This window comes from Pelophylax lessonae (assembly GCF_965119305.1).
Source record: "Pelophylax lessonae genome assembly, chromosome: 2".
NCBI lineage: Eukaryota > Metazoa > Chordata > Amphibia > Anura > Ranidae > Pelophylax > Pelophylax lessonae.
In genome coordinates this window covers 277,723,160-277,736,001 of record NC_138769.1, presented here as the reverse complement: position 1 = coordinate 277,736,001, position 12,842 = coordinate 277,723,160, and the positions used below count along the sequence as shown (strand labels likewise).

The following is a 12,842-nucleotide window of genomic DNA, read 5'->3' as shown; positions in this document are numbered from 1 at the left end:
GGCCGCCGTCTCTTCCGCTCTATCACCTGTTGGAAGGGTTCCTGGGGCTCTCCGCTCTGCCCGCCCGCCCCTCTCTATCACCTGTAGGAAGGGTCCCTTGGGCTCTCCGCTGTGGCCGCCCGCCTCTTCCTCTCTATCACCTGTTGGGAGGGTTCCTGGGGCTCTCCACTGTCTGTCTTTCCCGTAGCCATAGAGAGGCGTTGTGACCGAGGAAATCTATGATTAGTTCGGTGTGTGTGTCATCTTACCGTGGACGAAAGTCTGGGAACAAAGCACCCTCCAAAACATGCCTGAAGGAAGAGATGGCAAAGGGGGACGACTCAGGGAAGATCGCCATCAATGTAGGGGGCACCCGGCATGAGACGTACAAGAGTACGCTCAGGACGCTGCCTGGAACTCGCTTGGCGTGGTTGGCCGACCCTGACACATGCAGTCACTTGGATTTTGACACGCAGCACAATGAGTATTTCTTTGACAGGCACCCTGGCATCTTCTCCTATGTGCTGAATTACTACCGCACAGGCAAGCTGCACTGCCCGGCCGACATCTGTGGACCGCTCTTTGAGGAGGAGTTGGCGTTTTGGGGCATCGATGAAACAGACGTGGAACCATGTTGCTGGATGACCTACCGCCAGCATCGGGAAGCGGAAGAGGCTCTGGATATCTTTGAAAACGTGGAGCCCGAGGATGGGGATGATGATAAAAATTCAAGCCCAGAGTTACTGTGCATAGAAGAGACGGCAGCCAGGTGTAGAGTTCGCTGGAAGGCTCGTATGTGGGCTCTCTTTGAGGACCCCTACTCATCCAAAGCTGCTCGGGTGAGTGCCCCTCCCTCCCCCACACAATTCACACTACCCTTCCTCATTTGTTGGATTGTAGTGAATCTCTAGGCAAAACTTGTTTTAAGAGCTGAAGCTTAGCTTTAGTCCGGTTTACACATTGGTCAGGGGCCATAAAAATAGACAGATGAGCTGCGGTTTTACCACCCCCTAAAAGGAGGTGTTTGGGGTTTAAAAAAATATATATACTTTTATTTTCCCCTCTGCTGTGATTCTGTAGTAGCTGTCCCATGTCAATATCTATGACCTAGAACTGAGCGATCACATGACCACTAATCACTCAGAGAAGAGAGCAGTAACAGTCAGTCATTGCTCTACTCCACTCTCTGCAGAGCATCAATTAGGCAGCTGGGTGGATCCTAACAATATGGTTGGGATCCTTCCAGAGCCTGGCATGGCTCTGCCACCACCTAACACCAGCTGACTCTGGGTCACAGGGGAACAAAAGTAAGTGCATTCCTGTGACCCAGAAGAGGTGTACTGGAAAAAGCTTTGGGCAGTCTTCTTTTTTTTAGCACTGTTAACACCATATGTGCATAAAAACCATTCAGATTTCATTGGCAGCGATACAAGTTTACATCAGTTTTCATGTGTGTTTCAGTGAGTTTTTATGTGTTTAAAACAGACATCACACCCTATGTTATAGAACTTTCTCTTCTGCTCTGTTCACACCACAAGGTTGATGTTTTGTTCCATGCAGAAAACTGCATACACATTGCACATGTGCAGGAAAAAAAATCTACACTTGATACTAGTGCTGTGGTTTGAACAGGACATTTGTTTTCTTTATACCCATGTAGAACACATGCAGAAAAATGAAACATGACAATTGTAAACAATGGATGGCTTCCTTTCAAGCCATCCATTGTATACAATTGTGCTGCTAGCTTTGATTGGACCAGTTTTTACCATGTAATCACTGTGACCAATCACAGCCCATCTGTGCCATGTGATCAGCTGTGGCTAATCACAACAAAACAAACTGAATGCATCTATTTCATTAGGTAAAATAAAATGCTTGCTTGTAGCAATGCAATTCATTGCTAAAGGAAAACATATTGTGTGTGTGTAAAAAAAAAAAAAAAAAAAAAAAAAAAAAAAAAATACTGATTACTTTCCCAAAGTAGTACAATGTTATGGTAACATTATATTGCTCTGGTCAAAGTGTATTTAAAAAGAAAAATGAAAAATTAATTTTAGTGTCCCTGATCACTGCCATACCAGTCATATGAGGACACGGTACTGCTCTAGTGACAGTATGTAAAAGAATAATTTTTTTCCAAAAAATTATAAAAATTACAACCTAAAAAAATGTTGCCAGGCCTCTTACTAAATACCTTGTACTGTCTACTTTCCAGAAAAGGGGTCATTTGAGGGATATCTGTCCTGTCCTGACATTTTTGGCCCTCCTCTAGATATTCTCTCAGTACATCAGGATTGATCAATGTTTAGATCAGGGGTTGACAAATTTTCTTTGAATCTAGGAGCCAGCTAAAAAAGTTAGGAGCCAGTTTTTCAAATCAGCTGCCCGGGACCCAGAAAAAAAAAGAAAGCAAGAAAGAAATAAAAGGGAAAGAAATGGAAAGAAGAGGAAAAAGAGGAGAGGGAGGTAGAGAAAGGGGGGGGGGGGGGGGGCGAGAGGAGGAGGGAGAGTGAAAGTCTCAGGCAGATGTGTGTGTATATATATATATGTACTACAGTGAGGTCCCCTCAGCTCTATGGTGTGTACAGAGGAATCCTCCAGAAGTGTGGCACTCCTCCACCTCCCTCACATACACACAGAAAATGGTGACGGTTACATTGTGTCATGTATGGTCTATGTGCATTTGATCAAGGACCTCAAAAGCACCTAAGCAGCGTCCATTGGAGGCTTTTTTCCAATTTTGCTTCAGTAAACTACCAAACCCTGCAACAGTGCTACAGTCAGAAATTAATTTACTTCACCTTAATCTGAATTTTATGTATTTCTAAGAATTATGCAAAATTCTAAGATTCATGCAAGCTCCCACATGGAATGCATGCTTCTTGTTACTTGTTCCTTGTCTCAGGAACACCAAAATGAATGATGGCAACCAGAGGACCTTGCAACTCCGGGGCAATATCTCCTTATTCAAGGACATCCTTCACCTCACCCTCCATAAAATGCTAGTTAAAACTGCAACAAAAAAAATAAAAAATATCCCCTAAATACCTGTAGGGGAAAAAAAGTTAGCCAATTTACTTACCTTTCCCCCAGCTTCCTCCAGAGGTAGCTAATCAAGGAGGACATCATCTCCTTCTATTGAGGAATTTAAACCCTCTTCCGCTATTAATGCTGGGCCCCTGCCTGTGTGTGCCTGATGTCACTGGTTGCTAGACACCAGGCAGATAGCAACCAGTTAAGGAATCACACAGTGTGCGTTTAATTTTGGGACACTGCTTTGTCCTGGAATAAAACAGCCTTCACTGTCATGCTACATGACACCCCCCCCCCCAGATGTTGCGCCTGTTGCGGCCGGACCCCCTGCACCCAGTGCCAAGACAAGGTCATACAGTGCCCAGGGCAAACATGGCAAGCTGTGCCCCCCACCCCATCTATAGATAAGGCTAATAATGGTAGAAGGTTTGTTTCAGGCAGTAGGGAGGCGATACAGCGGCTCCTTACCTCCTGTCAAATGCTCTCTGAAGAGCAATCTGCATGATGGTTGCTTTTCAGAGACCAAAACACGTGTGAACAAGCCCTTACTTTATTTATTTTTTACAAATATTTTACATTATTTATATTGTTTTGAGAATTTATATGTGCAGTGTGTGTGTGTGTGTGTGTATATATATATATATATATATATATATATATATATATATATTTTTTTTACATTTTAACTGCCCTGTTGGGGGGCTTTTATGAAATATCAGGGCTCTAAACAGACCCCAGATGTTTCACTTTTGAGACACCATGTGGTTTGGTGCATGTGATAGCAGATGTGTGGGGTGCCATTACCAATAAATGGCACTGTCGCACGTCTACTAATGGACGATTTGTTTCTGTGTGTGTCAGGAAAGCCACAATCTTGTGACTGACATTCCAAGGTGTGAACCTCGCCTTATAGTGGGGTCACACCGGTGCGCTGCGGTTTGGTCACAGTGTGATTGTATGTGCGTTTTACCTGGATTTAGGTGCACTTCTATTGAATTCCATTACACAGTGTGTTTTCTGAAACTGCATCAAAGATGCAACATGCAGGACTTTGATGTACTTTCATGAAAACGCACTTTGTAATAGAAATTCAATAGAAGTCCACCTAAATCCAGGTAAAACTCAAATACAATCACACTGTGACCAAACTGCAGTGCACAGGTTATTAGGGATAGGTATAGGGGGGAGGGGGGGGATAGGAATAGGGGGGGGGATGAGGGTAGGAGGACAGGTCTGGGTAATAAGAATATGTGTTAATGAAGAGTGAAGGGCTGTAGAGAAAGTGCTAATGCTGCATTTTATGACAGGACAGTGTCAACTAAATGGCTGCTTGGATAGCCCAGAGCTGGGACCAGAGGCTGCAGGACATGCAGTGCAGATTTATGGAGTGGACAGCTGAAAGAAGTAGGTGAAGGGTTAATGTGAACAGGAGAGAGGAGCAGAAGACTCAGTGCTGACTAATGCCCCATACACACGTGCAGATTATCTGCAGACTTTTGTCTGCAGACTTACCTTTTCTATGTAGTGCAAGGGCCTGCCGGATTGCATACAAATTGAAAGTGTTTAGGTTTGACCTCATATTATATGGTTTTGGTAAGTCTGCAGACAAAAGTCTGCAGATAATCTGCACGTGTGTATGGGGCATTACTATTGTGCAGGGAAGGTAGAGAGACAACATGCTGCAGACAAAGTGAAAGTGAACAACGAGGAAGATTCAAGTGACCTGGCCGGGAAGAACAAGCTGACGGGGGAGGGGAGCTTGTAAAGAGTAGAGTGATAAACGGCTGAAGGAGAGATAAGGCAGAGGTGAAGTGGATGGAACAGACAAGTCTGAGGATCATGCATTGTACAGTGAAAGGAGGGAGAATGTAGGGAGAATCAGTCTTACCTGATAGATATGTGTCGGGTGACCGCAACGAGGAGAGCTGACAGTGGCAGAAGTCGAGCAGTGCGTCCTATGGATGTGCTGAAAGTGGAGAAGAGGCAGCCCGTTCTGATTGGTCAGCGCCGTCCATGCGACGGTGCTGACCAATTAAAATGCCTCTTGTCGGTACACAGAAAATTATGGATAGGAGCCGCGAGGATTTCAAATCTCTGCATCAGCGATGCGGCGTCCCGATGCCTGACAGCAGATAGCTGAAATCCTAGGCGCCCGGACTCGGTTTCTAGTCGCCAATGCGTCCTGGCGCCCGGGAATTGTCGAGCCCTGGTTTAGATATACCATTGTTTGTGGATCATATAATCTCTCCCTACAGACTAAATACTGAATAAATACTACTGAATAAATACACACTGATTTGGGGTATTATTCTCACCAGAGAAATGTAGCATTTTGTCCTAAATACAGTTGTACTCATAGGTTTACATACCCTGGCAGAATTTGATTTCTTGGCCATTTTTCAGAGAATATGAATAACACAACCTTTTCTTTCACTCATGGTTAGTGTTTGGCTGAAGCCATTTATTATTATTTAAAGGTGTTTACTCTTTTTAAATCATAATGACAACAGAAACTACCCAAATGACCCTGATCAAAAGTTTACATACCCTTGTGATTTTGGCAGGATAACATGCACACAAGTTGACACAAAGGCGGTTTAATTGCTATTAAAGGTAACCATCCTCACCTGTGATCTATTTGCTTGTAATTAGTGTGTGTGTGTATAAAAGGTCAATGAGTTTCTGGACTCCTGACAGACCCTTGCATCTTTTATCCAGTGCTGCACTGACTTTTCTGGATTCTGAGTCATGGGGAAAGCAAAAGAATTTTCAAAGGATCTGCAGGAAAAGGTTGTTGAACTGTATAAAACAGGAAAGGGATATACAAAGATATCCAAGGAATTGAGAATGCCAATCAGCAGTGTTTTAAACTTTAATCAACAAGTGGAAAATGAGGGGTTCTGTTGAAACCAAACCACGGTCAGGTAGACCAACTAAAATTTCAGCCACAACTGCCAGGAAAATTGTTCGGGATGCAAAGAAAAACCCACAAATAACTTCAGGTGAAATACAGGACTCCCTGAAAAACGTGATGTGGCTGTTTCAAGATGCACAAAAAGGAGGCATTTGAAGAAAGATTGGCTGCATGGTCGAGTCGCCAGAAGAAAGCCAAATGCCACAAAGTATCCCGCTTCCAATACGCCAAACAGCACAGAGAGGAGCCTCAAACCTTCTGGCAAAAAGTCATTTGGAGTGATGAGACCAAAATTGAGCTTTTTGGCCACAACCATAAAAACACTACATTTGGAGAGGAGTCAGCAAGGCCTATGATGAAAGGTACACCATTCCTACTGTGAAACACAGAGGTGGATCGCTGATGTTTTGTGGATGTGTGAGCTACAAAGGCACAGGAAATTTGGTCAGAATTGATGGCAAGATGAATGCAGTATGTTATTAAAGCGGAGTTCCACCCTGGGAATACTTTTTTTAATAAAAATACCCCCAGGACAGTCAGGGCTAGTGCATTCCACAATGGCTAGCCTCTGATCTGTCCTGGGTTGCACTTACCTTTTAGGAGAAATACTTACCTTGAAAAAGTATTGTCCAGCGCTGCCATCTCAGGCGTGGGCAGCTTGAAGCCAGCGCGATCCTCTTCCGTTTTCTTCGGTCCCACGATGCAATGCACCGGCCCCGCCGTCACTTCCGGTGCGCGCGCGTCATCCCTATCCATTGCGACTATCCATTTGTTTTTCAGGTGACCCGGAGCGAGAAGATGGAGGTAAGTATAAATTTAGGGTGGAACTCCACTTTAACTAGGGATGCACCGAAATGAAAATTTTGGGCTGAAACCGAAAATGCAGGATGCCCTTGGCCGAAAACCGAAACCGAAAATTACTTTTTCCCCCAAATAATTTTAAAATAGATAGAGGGGCATACACCAAAAACAGGCAGCGACGTACACCTGTTGCTGCCACCCTGTCACAGTATATGTACTGTGATGGGTTGGCAAGTGGTTAATTTAATTACCAATGGTATTTCTATTATGCAGCATGAGGGGGTTAATGTATTGCCACTGCTGGTCACTCATCTATTAGTGACCGACCAGTGGCAGTTAACCACTTTGTGCTGCATTAGTGCAACCAGTATCAGTGTTAATTAACACTGGTTGCACTAATGCAGAACAAAGGGTTTAATTAACTGCCACTTGTCGGTCACTAACGCATCAGTGACAATACATTAACCCCCTCATGCTGCATAATACTAATACCATTGGTAAGCTGCCTCAGCTAACCCCCCCCCCCCCCCCCACTGCCTCAGTGTCCCCCTCGGCAGTACACCCTCCCCCCCCCCCTCCCTCTGCCTCAGCGTCCCTCCCCATCCCAACGATTCAATCTCCTTACTGTAGTGTCACTCTGCTGAGTGCTCCTCCGGTGCCCTTCATTCAAAAGACGCGCCTCTGGCTGGTCGCCCGCCTCCTGGTGATGTCACTACTACTACGATCTGTGTATGAATGAAGTGACATACCGGGCGGGAGGGCGGGCGAGCGGCCGCTAATACGGTAGCTGTAACTATGTGAGCTTCACTTCACTTCCCTGTCAGCGGGAGACGATGAGCATGAATGAACTGACCTGACACCGGGCGGGGGGAGCGGCCGCTAATAGCTATAACTATGTGAGCGCTTCGCTTCCCTGTCAGAGGAGATACCCACATGACCGGGAAGTGAAGGCTCACATAGTTATAGCTATTAGTGGCCGCTCCTCCCGCCCGGTGTCGGGTCAGTTCATTCATGCTCATCGTCCCCCGCTGGCAGGGAAGTGAAGCGCTCACATAGTTACAGCTACCGTATTAGCGGCCGCTCGGCCGCCCTCCCGCTCGGTGTGTCACTTCATTCATGAACAGATCATAGTAGTAGGGACATTATTGAGAGGCGGGCGGCCGGCCAGAGGCAGGACTTTTTTTAAACCTGCTAATTTCGGCATTTTTAACCCATTATCGGCCGAAATGGGATAGGCCCATTTTCGGCCGAAATTTAGGTGCATCCCTATTATTAACAAATACTGGAGGAAAATTTGCATTCATCAGCCTGGAAACTGCACATGGGACCTACTTGGACATTCCAACATGACAATGATCCTAAACACAAGGCCAAGTCTACCTGTCATTAGCTACAGCAGAATAAAGTGAAGGTTCTGGAGTGGCCATCTCAGTCTCCTGACCTCAATATCATTGAGCCACTCTGGGGAGATCTCAAACATGCAGTTTATGCAAGACAGCCCAAGACTTTACAGGAACTGGAGGCTTTTTGCCAGGAAGAATGGGCAGCTGAACCATCTGAGAAGATAAAGAGCCTCATCCACAAATACCACAAAAAACTTCAAGCTGTCATTGATGTTAAAGGGGGCAACACACGGTATTAAGAACTAGGGTATGTAAACTTTTGATCAGGGTAATTTGGGTAGTTTCTGTTGTCATTATGATTTAAAAAGAGTAAACACAGTTGAATGATAATGGCTTCAGCAAAACACTAACCATGAGCCCCGGTTCACATTTGTGCGAGTGCCGGGTTCGCATGTAATATCGGAGCGCACTGCTCCGACATTACATGCGATCAGCTGTGCGGTGCGAGTTTAGCCATACAGTTTGTATGGCTAAATTCGCATCGCACCCGGAGCAAACACGCACAGGAGGCATTTTTGCATCAGGATCGGATCGCACAGCGGTTCACACTTGTGCGATCCGCTCCTGTGCGAACTGCACGATCGCACTGCGATATGCGATCAAACTGGGGTGTCGTTAAGATTACATTGACACCCCCAGCGTATCGCATATGGCAGTGTGAACTTCCGGGGGTGCGTGTGCGATGCGGGAACAGGCTGCGAATTCGCAGCCTTCCCGCATCGCATAAATGTGAACCGAGCCTGAGTGAAAGAAAAGTTTGTGTTATTCGTATTCTCTGAAAAATGGCTAATCATAAATTCTGCCAGGCTTTGTAAACTTTTGAGCACAACTGTATATAAAGAGAGGTTATTTATTTGCAAAATTTTATAATCGAAACAAAGAAAAACGTGTGTTTTTAAAAAGAAAAAATCATCGGCCTTTTTAATTTATTAAGCAAAAAGAAAAAAGCCCAGTGGTGATAAATTACCATCAAAAAAAGAAAGCTCTATTTGTGTGATCAAAATGATAAAAATTTAGTTTGGGTACAGTGTTGCATGATTGCCCAATTGTCATTCAAAATGTGATAGCTGCGAAAGCAGAAAATTTGGCCTGAGCAGGAAAAAGTGCCCGGTATTGAAATGGTTAAAGTAGTATGAAACTGTCAGCATTTTTTAGCTTAAAGCGGAACTAAACTCGGCAAAATGCTCACCTCCATCTTCCAGCGATGCAAGGGTTATGTGCCTCATCAGCCACTGTACTCTCCTTCCTAGACTACATCCAGGTACTGCGTTTTCAGCTGGAGATGGGGGTTGCCACGTCATCCCATTAAAACCGAAAACATATTAACTACACAGGTTCTGTGGCTGATTAGGGTGGTAATTAAACTCACTTGGTGCCTGATCTGCAATAAATTAGGCTCAGAACCCGTGTAATTCATGTGTGTTCGGGTTTAAAGGTAGCTGGGGATGACGTCATGACCATTGCACATAAACATGGAAGTCAGTCATTCCAGCACAACTGGAGTGTGCTAGGAATGCACGCTGAGCTGCAAATACACAGCTCAGTGTACATTCATTAGAAGACCACATGCAGGCAGGTAATTGTCTTATTGCACAAGAGACATTATTACCACTGAAACAAACGATGGGGCCTTATTTTATCCCACGGACGTCAGAACTCTTTCTACTCCCAATAGCCCCAGTTCAGCCCCCTAAAGTCTTAAGGACCCCTGTCTTTTCTCCTCTTCTCGTCTTCAGGCTCAGCCCAAAGACACAGAGAAACCTTCAGGGAAGAAAAGATGCCCGGCCTGTGCTGCTAAGTTTAAGGAGGGCTGGAGTAAACCCTGTATAGACAAGATGGTCTATAAGGAGTCAACAGAGGCATGCAAGGATTTAATCGCAGGAGTCCAAAAAGAGATGAAAGCGATTAAATCTATGCTGTCTAACATAGAGACCCCCAAACAGCCAGCAGAAGCCCCCCTAGTTTCAGCCCCAGAGGAGGGTGTAGAAACAGAGGCAGAGGACTCAGATTCCCTTCAAGAGCTTAGTGAGGCAGCTTCTTCCAGGGAGGTCCTTGAGTTAGGGACCAAATCGCCTAGGTATAAGTTATCACTAGAGGAAGTTGATGCTTTACTAGGAGTGATTTATGAGACCTTAGAAATTAAAGAAGAGCAGGTCTCTGTCCCTACATGACAAAATGTACCAAACCATGAAAGAAACTCAATCTAGGGTGTTCCTGTACATGACACTTTGTCAGACTCCATTAAGGAGTGGGTGGAGCCTGAAAAGAAGCTGTTTTTCCCAAAAAGCTTAAAGAGGAGGTTTCCCTTTAACGAGGATCCCTCCTGCATTTGGAACAAGGTTCCCAAGCTGGATGCGGCCTTCTCACAATGTGCCAAGTCTACAGACCTGGCCTTTGAGGATATGGGTGTCCTTAAAGAGCCTATGGACAAGAGAATAGAGGTTCTACTCAAAAGGTCATGGGAGGCAGTTATGGCTAACCTAAAGCCAGCTATGGCCACAACAGTGGTGGCCAGAAATCTGGAGGTTTGGCTGGACCAACTTAAAGCCCATCTGGAAGGAGGGACTTCCCCTAAAGAGATTCTGGATTCCCTTCCTATGCTGTCAAAAGCGGCCAGGTATATGGCAGACGCTTCGGCAAAATCGGTCAAGTTGTCCGCCAGAACTACAGCCCTGGTGAACTCTTCACGTAGGGCCTTGTGGTTGAAATCATTTTCAGGGGACTTAGCGTCCACGACAAAGCTTTGTGGTATTCCCTTTGAAGGGGACCTCTTATTCGTTCCAGACCTAGAGAAGGTCTTGGACTGAACGGCTGATAGGAAGAAAGCTTTTCCGGTAAAGTCCAAGAAAGCTCCAGAGCGACGTTTTTTTCGTCCCCAAAGACCACAAGGGCAAGCTTCCAAAATGCCAGCCACTAAAAAACAGTGGGGGAGAGGACAAAAAAAAAAACCCCAATGACCGGGTCCCGGTGGGGGGGAAGGTTGGGTCAATTCCTCCCACAGTGGAAAAGCGTGACCCAAAACGGGTTCATACTGAGGATTATCAGGGAAGGTTATCAGATTCAGTTCCAGGGTACTCCACCCGCAAGAACAGTTCTGACCTCCCCTCCCAGAGATCCCCTAAAGGCGTCGGCACTGCTGTCGCAAATTGGCGACCTTATGGACCAGAGGGTTCTTGTTCCAGTGCCCCAAGAAGAAACAAATATGGGTTTCTACTCGCACGTCTTTGGTGAAAAAGCCGTCTGAGAATTTTCAGCTAATCCTGAACCTAAAACCTCTGAACAGATGGGTGACCTACAAGAAATTCCGGATGGAAACCATCTTTACGGTGAAAGCCATGCTCCCCCCAAATTGCTTTATGGCTTCCCTGGATCTAAGGGATGCCTATCTTCATATCCCGATTCACAAGAAGTCTCAAAAACTTTTAAGAATTGCGATAAGCTGTGGGAGTGCTGTTCGCCATCTGCAGTTCAGAGCCCTGCCATTCGGGCTGAGTTGTTCTCCCAGGATTTTCACCAAAAGTTCTGGCAGAGGCACTGGCTCCCTTAAGACTAAGGGGAATCTCAGTCATTCCTTATCTGGACGACCTTTTATTTTTTGCCCACTCCTTTCCCCAGTTGCAAGAAGACTTGAGGGTAGCTACCTGGTTCTCGGAGGACCTGGGTTGGTTGATCAACAAGGACCAATCCAACCTGATCCCAACACAAGAGTTGTGCTATCTGGGGTACAGGATAAATTCAATAGAGCAGAAAGTTTTTCTCACTCTAGAAAAGGGAGAAAAGGTAAAAATGACAGCGGCCGCCCTGCAAACCAACCTGTCACTGTCAGGACAGCTATGTCAGGCCTAGGGTTCCTGGCGGCAACAATCCCAGCTGTTCCTTGGACAAGGGTCCACTTTCGGTGTCTCCAGGCCAACATCCTGAGAGTTTGGGACGGGAGACAGCAATCCTTGGACAGGACCATCCATTTATCCCCAAAAGCCAAGCAATCGCTCTGGTGGTGGAGGAAAGGGAACCTCTGGGGGGCCTTCAGTGGTCCTTCCAAATATCTGTCCGGATAACTACGGACGCCAGTACCTGGGGCTGGGGAGCCCACTGGGGAACAGGGAGCATGGTCCAGGAGGGAGTCTCAGGAATCGCCCAATTGGAGAGAACTGCGGGCAATCTGGGAAGCCCTAAGAGTTTTTTCCAAAGACCTGAACGGATACCATGTACAAGTCCTATCGGACAACGTGGTGGCGGTTGTTTATGTCCACAAACAAGGAGGGACACAGTGCCCGTCCCTGATGCAGCTGACAGCGAACCTTTTTTTCCTGAGCAGAAGCAAACCTGAGCTCTATTTCCGCAGTCCACCTAAGGGGTGTGGACAACGAGATGGCAGATTTTCTAAGTCGCCATCGGGTATCGGAATCGGAGTGGTCCTTAAACGGGGAAGTCTTCCAGTTGCTGACCCAGAGATTGGGCCTTCCAGACATAGATCTGTTTGCCAGCAGAACGAACAACAAAATCCCAAGGTACTTTTCCTTGGAGAAAGGCGGGGGAGCCATAGGGCTGGATGCCTTAGCTCAGGAGTGGACGTTTCAGCTGAGTTATGCCTTTCCCCTGTTCAAGCTGATTCCTCTCGTTCTAAAGAAGTTCATCCAGGAGGATACCACCTTAATCCTGGTAGCCCCGTTTTGGCCAAACAGGCCTTGGTTTTCATCCCTGTGGCG

At 46.1% G+C, this 12,842-nt stretch overlaps 1 protein-coding gene across 1 annotated transcript in view; it reads left to right on the top strand.

Annotated features, from left to right (window-relative positions):
• Positions 1–218: 218 nt before the first annotated feature.
• Positions 219–12,842, top strand: part of KCNC4 (potassium voltage-gated channel subfamily C member 4) — a gene marked incomplete at both ends in the record, with an annotated part of 362,283 nt that continues 349,659 nt past the window's right edge. Inside the window, one exon of the mRNA XM_082246385.1 lies at positions 219–818. Within this exon, the coding sequence (XP_082102511.1) occupies positions 219–818 (600 nt within the window). The remainder of the gene's footprint in view (positions 819–12,842) is intronic.